Source organism: Parasteatoda tepidariorum, chromosome 3 (genome assembly GCF_982258835.1).
Source record: "Parasteatoda tepidariorum strain Cologne lab strain chromosome 3, Ptep-v5.0, whole genome shotgun sequence".
Lineage (NCBI taxonomy): Eukaryota > Metazoa > Arthropoda > Arachnida > Araneae > Theridiidae > Parasteatoda > Parasteatoda tepidariorum.
The window spans coordinates 71,451,103-71,461,809 of record NC_141757.1 but is presented as its reverse complement, the minus strand read 5'-3'; the positions used below and the strand labels follow the sequence as shown (position 1 = coordinate 71,461,809).

The 10,707-nt window shown below is 27.2% G+C and overlaps 1 protein-coding gene across 1 annotated transcript; it reads right to left on the bottom strand.

Annotated features, from left to right (window-relative positions):
• Positions 1–3,085: 3,085 nt before the first annotated feature.
• LOC107441847 (uncharacterized) lies at positions 3,086–9,672 on the bottom strand. Its single transcript, XM_016055238.4, has 2 exons — positions 9,428–9,672; positions 3,086–4,622 (listed from the first exon to the last, which is right to left on the bottom strand). The coding sequence occupies exons 1-2, from the start codon at positions 9,443–9,445 to the stop codon at positions 3,609–3,611; spliced, it is 1,032 nt and encodes a 343-aa protein (XP_015910724.3). The 5' UTR covers positions 9,446–9,672; the 3' UTR covers positions 3,086–3,608.
• Positions 9,673–10,707: the final 1,035 nt, after the last annotated feature.

Sequence of the window (10,707 nt, the reverse complement as noted above, 5' to 3'; positions counted from 1 at the left end):
ATCAACTTGTTAGCACAATATTTGAATAACGTGTTTTTATTGCTTCAGCGTGTTCTAATTTCCAATCAGCCTTATTAAAAACATATTTAGCTCTATTATTATTAAAAAAAACTGGAAATATAGAAAAAAACAAAGTAAATAAATTTATTACTTTATATCCGGATCAAATTGTGGTATAAAATACCGACACTTTGGTTCTCTCCTCTTTTAAATCCATTTTATCGTAAAACATTATACCAAAAATAATATACCGTACCGCAAATCCATTACTTTTACAGTAGTATTTATTCAGTTAGAGTGGTTCAGATACTTTACTGTAACTATTACTGTAAAAATGAAGGTATATCAGATTTTTGGTTTCGAGACATGTTCTGGTAAAAATGAATTTTACGGCAAAATGTACCGGAACCCTTGAGTGCCGATACTTTTCACCGTAATTTGATTCGGATATTTTTAATGTCCGTACTGACTCATATCTATTAGAAAATATGAATTTAGAATCTGTTGTTTCCTAGATGAAACATAAAGAATATGAAAAATTTGACTCACAATGTTGTAAGAAGCTATTAAAGCTTAAAAAATGAAAAATAAATGCTTTTTAAGTTATTTTTTATAATTGAATAATTTTATTTAAAGACATTAATTCAGAATGTCATTAAAAAATGTCCATTAATTTTAACAATTACGAATAAAATACATTCCATTTCTTAATAACATCTTATGATTCTTTGTTGGGTAAGAATTTATACATCTACATGGCATACTTTTTCGAAAAAAGCCCATTATTTCAGTGGTAAAAAATGTAACTTTTCTGAGCTGGAACGCTTCACTCGGAGTTATTTTAAAGCTGATGTATTTGTTTGCTTATGAGTCATACCCGAAAGAGGGGTATGTTTCCAAAAATCAAGTCTCTTACATCTTCCTATGCCGGCATATGATGACACCTTTTGCGACACGGAACACAGACTTTCCCAACTGTACCGTTCGGTTAGCAATGGCAAAAAAAAATAGCAGCTAACTGATTACTCACCTTAACTAAAATATACGTCATGATTATCATCTTTAAATAGAACTAATGTTACCTGCAATTACATATAAAATACTACCAAATGGTTGTGTTTCTATCGTAATCAGCGTGTCAATGTTGCGTTTCAGATGCCTATGCTTTTTTTCCGTATCTATAGAATCCGTATCTAAGTAACTATAAAACCAAAATCATTGTTTACGTGTAATGAATTAGTAATTGCACTTATTAATTATTTAATTACTGCACTGAGAAAAATAAGTAGCATTAAGTACCAGAATATGGTAAAATTTACCTCGTTTCTGGCTTTTTGGAAAGTCCAAAAAGCTCGTTAATTTATACTGAATCGCTCTGGTAATGATTTTGGTAAAAATAACAATATTATTTTATAAGCTGTGATAAAATTTATAAAAATGACAAAATTTGGTAATTTATCATGATAACTTAGAGCCTGGTTTAAAAATTATTTATTCTGTTAAATTTACTTTTCAGTTATGTATTTTTTACTAGATATGTGGTTACAAGAACTATAACTTTGAAAACCAAAATGTACGGTAAACCGGTATCATATAGACAGAAAAATTAACAAATGAATAGTTTAAATATCGTATAATTTGATTTTATTAACCAAAATTATGTTGTTGTTGTTTTATAATAATTAGTATTGTTTTTGATTTTTTACAAAATCTTCTAAATACAATCTAGCCAGTCAAATGCAGTGTGATACTATTTGGTTTCAAGAAAATATTAAAGTTCAACTGTACTAAAAAAAACGTGACATATCCAAAAAAATGAATTTTAAGCTATTTTTTCAGTATAATCGATATGAGTATTAGTTGTATCTTTTATTTAGAAATATGAGATAATAAGGGAAAAGAGTTTAAAGCATAAAATTTTTAAAAAAAATTAAATTAAATACATTGAATCCCAATTGTTATGTGCATATGAAAGAAAAAAAAACGCATATATTATTCTAAGGAAAATAAAAGTTATCAGCCCGAATAATAATGCTTCAGGAGACAACGTGATTGTGCAAAAAAAGTTTGACATGTCTTTTTTTTTTTTCCCCTCTCTCTCTCTTATCTCTTAGAACTCATCCTCTCTTTCCTCCATCTCCATTTTTGTTTGGCAGTTATCTGTACTGGACGAAATAGTATATATTTCTTGGGGTCAAATAAAATCCAAAATAAATATAATTTATTAAAATATCAAATAATAACAGTATACAATTTCAGTATTAAATGATAACAAAAACAAGATGGCAATTACAGGCATTAACTCCCTTAAATAGTTGTGCTACAATATTAACCTTTGTTAACTCAACCAACTGAAGTATTTTACGAATTCTGCATCATGCTGTTAACAGTACATTTTATTTTAAATATTGGGATTAATTTCGTAGTCGTGGATAAAGAGTCATATTAGCAATAAAACAATAACTAAACATTAAAAAAGAAATTATGCATCGAACTACCCACTGCAATGATACCTATTAATGGGTATTTTAAAAATACTTTTCAAATTATGTTAAAAAAATATAAGCATTAGGGTCAAAATTAATATTTGTACAGAAAAAAAAAGTTATTATCATACGTATCAGTACTGAGGAAGGCGGGACTAAAAGCACACAAAACAATTTAATTATCGGAAAAAAAACAGAGAAAAGTTGAAAGACGATTTTTAAAAAGCCCTCCGTGTATCATCAGGCAATCAAACAGGTTTGAATGTTTTTCATATCAACTTCATTTGCTCGAAATTCAACAATTCATGCTTTTGCTTCATTATTGTTTCATTTTGCTTAAATATTAATATGTAATTCCATGCGTGTGTATTTTTTTTAATTTAATTTTTTAAAAATACGCATAATAAGGGCGGTCATTATGGAATACCATATATATATATATATATATATATATATATATATATATATATATATATATATATATATATATATATATATATATATATATATATATATATATATATATATATATATATATATATATATATATATATATATATATATATATATATATATATATATATATATATATATTCTTAATAATTAAGTCACTCAAAAAACGTGAAATATGCATCATAAAACATTTCTGCCTTGGACGTGTAAATTCTTTAGTCTCATGATTATAGTTGTATAAATTTTTATAATTATTGTTCTTTATTGCTGTAATTATATAACTCTTTTCCTTATTATATAAGCTTAACTGTTCGTTATATTGAAAATGCTTTTTTTCAGTGAAATATATGGGCTCATTACAAAAATATCTTATTTTGGAAGAACGATAAGATCAATGACCATATTCTGATTTTCAAATGGATTTTTCTGCTTATTGAGTGAATCAAACGTTCCATTATTCGAAACTCGTTCTTTGATCAAATGTTTTTCTTTATTAGCGAACTAGACTGGAAATTCTAGACGAATTTTTCAATTATCTTAACTATGATCTTCACTATCGTAAAAATCGAACAGCGCAGTTTGGTACGTACATCGAAGTTTCTTTTAGTTATGTGTACTGCTGTCATGATGTAAGAGCTAACATTGAATTCGCTTTATCAGTTGAAATGTTTAACGTGAAAGGCTCCTACGATATTCTTTATAATGATTATAATTGTAGTTTTTAGCGGGTATTGCTGCAGGTAATATACCACTTTTGTATTCTCTGTCTTGATTGTAGTATTTTAAAGTAGAGTCAGTAGGAATAGTGTGTTCATATTTATTATAGTATCTATTAGTCGTACTTGAAGGTATAATGCTTCCATCTGACTTTTTGTACCGATCGTGACTTTCACCAACGGAATGTGAAGGCATTCTACCAAACACACCATCAGGGCGAATATTGAAATCGTTAAATTTCTTTTTAATGTGATTGGTACTTTCACCAACGAAGGGAACATTTTGATCTAAATTGTGATGATCGTAATTTTTGCTGACATAGTTGAGTGGCTTAGAGCGATGATCACGATCATTATTATACACATTTAGATAATCGTGATGGCGTGGCTTAGGATGGCTGTCTTTATTATAATTATGAAAATGATTGTATCTATTACTACGTTCTTGATTTTCAAAATCGAGTTCTTCATTGCTGTCACCGCCTTCCTGGCTTCCATCAAATGGTTTGTTGTGCGCATTAGGATCATGGTGTTCTGCACTAAAATCATCATCATCTTTTTCATGTTCTTTACTAAGATCTTTCTCGTCCTCATCATGCTCATTACTATTAAAATCAAACTGTTCTTCATTCTGATCTTGTTCATCACTTGTTTCTTTTTTTAGGTCGCTCTCATGACTGGAAAAGTCAAATGGCTCGTCCTCATTGGAATTGAAATCAAAAGGTTTTTCTTGATCATCCTGATCATTGACAACTTTCTTTTTCAGAGACTTGGATGAATGTATAGGTGGCATTTTCACGTGGTACCCAAAAGGTGCAAATGACTCGTTTCCATTTTTCTTCGAAGGTCCCCTGAACACTTTTATGTTTACTCCACCAAATTCTTCTTCCTCTTTATCATCTTCATCACTGTTGTCACTCTTAGCGATTCGGAATAAAAGCAATAAAAATCCCAATGTTAAATGAACCTGAAAAGGAATATGTAATCAGTCTTAAAGAATGTTATAGGAATATTCTGTTAATTTTTCATAAATTTCAAATATTTAAAAAGTCTATCGAAGAGTACATGGAATGTTAAAATTAGTCTTATTTACAATCGCATTTTCCTTATTAGGTATGAATGACATTTTTATTATGTCGCATGATTTGAATTAGTTTAAATGTAATTATGTTACGACGATTCTTTTTCAATCATGTGTTCTTTTACCCTGAAAGATGGGATAACATCTTATTAACTTATTAATAAGATAACAATCTTATTAATAAGTTAAACATCAATGAATAAGAAGAAATTTATTTGTTACAGCTCATTAACAAACGGTGGCACAGCACATAATTAAAAAAAAATTGTAAATACAAAACTAAAACGTTTTTACAGAAAGCAATCAGAAAAAAAGATGGAAAAAAAATTGCCATTTTATAAAACCTCTTACTAATACTTTAAAATATCTAATGATAACAAAAAAAAACAAGAAAAAAAAACGATGCTGGTAAAAATACCTGAGCTTAAGAAAAGTATTGTCATAAATTGCAGTTCAAATTTTATTGCTTTAAAAAAGACAGTTTTTTCCAGAGATGCACCTGGTCTTAAGATTTTGCTGAGTACGGGTAATAAAAGTGCCTGTTTTTTAATTCAAGAAAATTATATCAAACAAGGTGTATGTAAAATGGATTCATTTTCAATCTTTGGTATAATCGCAACTATACATGTTTGATGAGTGTTATCTAGTTTAAAATAAACTATCTCTAAACACATTGCAAATATTCTGGTGCTGCCACCTTGTGTATAGATTGAGAAATAAACATGATTGTGCTACTTCTGAACACTCCAGCCCGGAAATATCATGGGCACTATAAATAGCTGGTGAAAAATCACCTCGTCATTTTGTCGGAAGTGAAAAAGAAGAGGGAACATTTTTAAACTCCCGATTTCGGATGTCCGGTAAAAAAAAATTCGTACCGGCCCGGTTCTGGGTACTCAGTCGGGAATTATAATATTTACGCAAAACAATATAAAAATCGCATAATTTTCTATTCAACAAATATTTTACAAGATATAGTTCTAAAGAATATGATTATTCACTTACATAAATAAAAGCACGTGTTCTTTAAGCTTTTTTTAAAACTTAATTTTGAAAAAAATTTCTAAGCGAAATTGTAGGTAACAGCTCTGATATTGAATGATCAAGGTAAAATTCTGTTATGAAGTAGAAACATCTGCTAAAAGAGGAGATTAAGATTAATTAATTTTTCATTTACTTTTCAATCGCCTTTATTAGTGAATAACGTGTTCTTTCATATTAACATAAGCTTAATTATAGCTGAAAACGAATTTAGACAACTCCACAAGTATGCTATAATGCTGCGCAAAAAATAACAAACAGTGATATTTTACACAGATATATCTTAATAAGGGATAAAACTCAAAACAGGGCGAACCTTATGCTTTATTTATGTTGTGATATAAATTTTCTTAAATTTATTTAAGGCTCACGATCTTTTGGAATTTAAAATTTAAAGAAATCTTTAATAATTAGTGAAATAGCGCGTTATTTTAAACACAAATCACAATGATAAAATTTCTTTGAATATCAAACATGTTCACTCATCGCCTCGTAAATGTAACATAAAGCGGAGGGAAATACTGGAGATTTTCTATATTTCTTCCTGCTTAAGGAAGCCTGTTATTGTTTAGATTTAGTCACTCATCCATATTAAATGAAAAATATTTTATTTATCGTGTTTTTTTTTTTTTTAAATTATCCGATAACTATTATACGTAATTTACGCACAATGAGATCTATCATAGTACAATCTTTATAACTTTTCAACACTCGGTGAGAAATTTTATCTGATAACCAATTTTGACAGAAGATTCGTATTCGGTTTTTCTGTCCTTCATGTTAGGATTCCATCACTGTACCCTAGTAATTTTTGAATCCCAAATAATCAAGCAACAAATAAAGGGCAACTTTGCATTAGTGAAGAACATAATCTGTGAAACCTATTCACATGATCTGTGAATCAGTGAAACCTAATATCTGTGAAATGTACTTGGGAAACACAAGAAAATAAGTAAATAAATAAATAAAGGGCATGAAAACCTCCCGTCATAAGCAGGATGATAAAGGAACTTCAACTGGAGAGGTCGAAAATTGAATTTATTGAGCTAACGAATAAGGAACACTTTTTATAGCAAAGGTTTAGCTCTATTGTTTCGAATCACCTTAAGATGATTCGTTTTGATTTGACCAACTCTCGTAGTCTGCGCTAAAGATTTTTTTTTTTTAAATCAGTTTAGCGAAAAAAGTGTGTTGCCTTTGTTTATCAGTACAGGAAATAGCAATAAAATAAAAATATAGGAAAAAAAATTTAATAGGGAAGTAAAACACCATGAAAAGAACGCTTGAAATGAATAAATTATGGTAAGAGTATCATAAATAAAAGTAAAGCTTTATAAACTTACCTTTAAAACACACTTAGTATTAAAATCATTGTTCCAAAACTCGAATTTTATCCAGCAAGAATGGCTAAAGTTACCTCGGTGACCAAAACATGATTACGGTATCGAAATAAGTTATAAGACATTTTCTGGGCAACAAAATTAATGTATAGCAATAATTTAAGATGCGTAAAACTTAAAATATCACTTTGGAATTTCAAAATATTGAACACAAATTTTTAAACTGATTTCTGCATTTACATTTCCTTATAGGAAATATATAAAAACTCTTATATACAGGTAATGCAAATGATGTGGAAGACTATTGATATTCTCTAACAAAACAAGACACATTAAGATAGTTTTGAGTTAGAAATCAGTGCACTGCAATATTTAGAGTTGTGCAAAATGTGAAAAAATAAGTAATTAGGATATAACTAATTTCAGAATAGAGTTTTAAAAACTAACATAAAATATAAAATCTAAGTCTTCTAAAATAAAATACTAGGAGACAACAGACCTTATCCCTTTATTTACCGATGTTATTTTAAAGTACTTACTACGTTCATAATTGGATACTTACAACTCGAGAAGAATTGAAGTAATTATGCTTAGTTATAAGATTTAAATCAGATTTAACGGGAATCCTGTAAGCAACTTCATGCGTGAACCTCATTGGCTTCTGAATCGACAAATCGCACGATTTACCTACGATGACGTCACTTGCAGGTATCTAATTCCAAAAGTTAAAAAGTGGCAGTGAAATTGTTTCATTTTTGATATTTCTTTAAATATAGCCAAGATTTTTATGAAATAAAAATTTTAATATTCGGGTCTATTTAAAAATTTGTTTCTTTAACTTTTTGAAACTCAATTTAGCAGAAAAAAAACGAAAGAAAAACAGCCTGTTCGAAAATAAATTAAACGTTTCTCTCATGAACGCCTTGCTCATATCAATACAAGAAATTAATTCACTAATTAACGGGTCGTAAATTTTAAGATTAAATGGAAATAGTTATAAGTGCACATAAGTGTAGTTATAAAGTGCACTGAAGTTTCTTAGTTGTAAATTGCACATAAATTTAGGATATATAATATTGATGTTGTGGCATTTTGGAAGCAAAAACTCATTAATTCATGAACAATAAAATTAATTTTCGTTATTTTCAAGTTATCATTGCGTAATTTATTATTACGATCGTAAAAAAATGCTATTTTGAACTAAGTTTCAAATACATAACTTAAATTTCGAGTTTTAACTCAAAAAATTAATCAGATTTCTTTTCATAAAGTTGAGGTAATTTAAAATTAAATGTATGAATTTTGAAATAAATGACTTTCTAGTTGAAATTTAACTTAAAAAATAAAGTTTAATCCACGGAACTTTTTGGTGAAATTTAATTATTATTGCAATTTTAAAGCAAAAATTAGATAATTAATAAGCATTAAAAATAATTTTATTGTTATTTTTTAGTTGCAGTTCTGCTTATAACAAAGTAATTTTTTCCTATAAGGCTATTCTGGATAAATTTTCAAGTAGTAAGTAATGTTATTTTGAACTAAGTTTCAAATACATAACTTAATTTTCGAGTTTTCACTCAATTAATTAGATTTTTTTTTTATAAAGTTGCAGCAATTTAAAAGTAAAATTCAACATTTACTTTAATTTTATTGTTTATGGTCACGATATCATTCAGCAATTAATTATTGCGATGCTGCTTAATGTAAATAAAAAATAATAACGTTTTGTTTGTGTAAATTTTGAAATACATGACTTTCTAGTTGAAATTTAAATTAAAAAATGAAATTTAATCCACGGAATTTTTTCGTGAAATTTTATTATTACGGCAATTTAAAAGCAAAAATTGGATGAGTAATAAACAATAAAAATAATTTTATTGTTATTTTTTTTAATTGCAGTTCTGCTTATAAAAAAGTAATGTTTTCTTATAAGGCTATTCCGGATAAATTTTTAAATAGTACACAATTTATTCGAAATTTAACTTAAAATCAAAATTTCACGCGAAGAATCTTTTTTCTCGAAATTAAATTGTTGAGGCAGTATGGAAGCAAAAACTCAACAATTAATAAAAAATGAAAATTATTTTATTGTCAATTATCATGATACAAATCAGTACTTTATTTATTAATGTGTTTATTTGAATATCCCACAAAAAATTTAAAATAATTAACTTTCGAAATTTAGCTTTAAAAATAAATAATGTGTGGAATATTTTCGTAAGATTAAAAAGAACAATATACAGTAGCAATTATTTTAAAACCAATGCTTTTAAGAGAATAAAACTATTTATCAATTTTAATATAACATACCTTAACAAAACATTTCATGACTTGAATAAGGATAAAGTAGTTTAGCTCAGTTAAAAACAACAGTCACGGTAGATGGGATTTTCATGTATGTTTGAGTACAACGACTTTTCGTTGATTAAAACAGAAAAGAACTTTTTTTTTTTCCTGAAATGTTCAGACGAAATAGCCACTAATAAAAAAGGATGTTCCGAAGAGATGTCGCAAGGTTTCGTTTATCCTTGTTTATTTAGCCTAATAAAGCAGGATAATTAAAATGGAATATGATCAGGGAAATTTTTTAAAATAAATCTATTCTCGAACTCAAATTAGTATTAATTTTAATTGTAAGAATTCGGGAAGCTCTAAAATATTAAGACTTTTCCTTCTAATTTTAGTATAAAATAATAAAAAATAAATAATACATTTTTGATAAATGTACCTAAAATTATATTAAAGTATTTCTTAAACTATATCTGCAGTTAATCTTCTGTTTTACTGACGAAATTAAGATTTTCAGAATTCTCACTCGTAAAAACGTTTTTTTTTTTTTTTCCATGTTAATCTTTGATGAACAAAAAATAAATACTAAAATTTTGAAAAATGTACCTAAATTTAAAGTATTATTTTATTATAATTTTTAAACTATATTTAAAGTTAATCCTCTGTTTTATAGACGAACTTCAGAATTCTCATTCTCAAAATCGTACACGTTGAGAATTGCTGTGATATTTTAACTACACTTTTCCTATGTTATTCTTTGAAGAATTATAGAAAAATCAATATCCCATTTATTGAAATATATCTTGTTTCGCTTTATTTATTAAAATGTTATGGAGCTTAGTTACCAAATTTTAATTTTTAAGTATTTTTTAAACTTTGCCGCTTTAATAATAGAGCTTTTGAAAGCATTTTTAAAAAAATACTTAAAATAATATAAATTAAAATTTCTCTACTACGTATCATAAAACACATTTGAACAAATAAAATGAAACAAAAAATATTCTGAAACATTACTTAGTGGCTCATAGGGGAGAATTATGCTTATAATTCACCATAGGTTAAAATGGGAGACATGAGTTTAATATTATTCCAAACGCTTTTAATTAAACAATCATAACTACTAAAACAAATTGACAAAACACATTCATCTGTAAATACTTTTAGAATGATATTTTAAAATCGAAATGTTCCTTAAACATGACATCTATATCAAGTACAGTTTTTAAAATTAGAAAAATTATAGTGCTTAAAAGCATTTTAAGGTGTTTGTTTGGGGGTTAATGGAGTTAACTGATTTATTG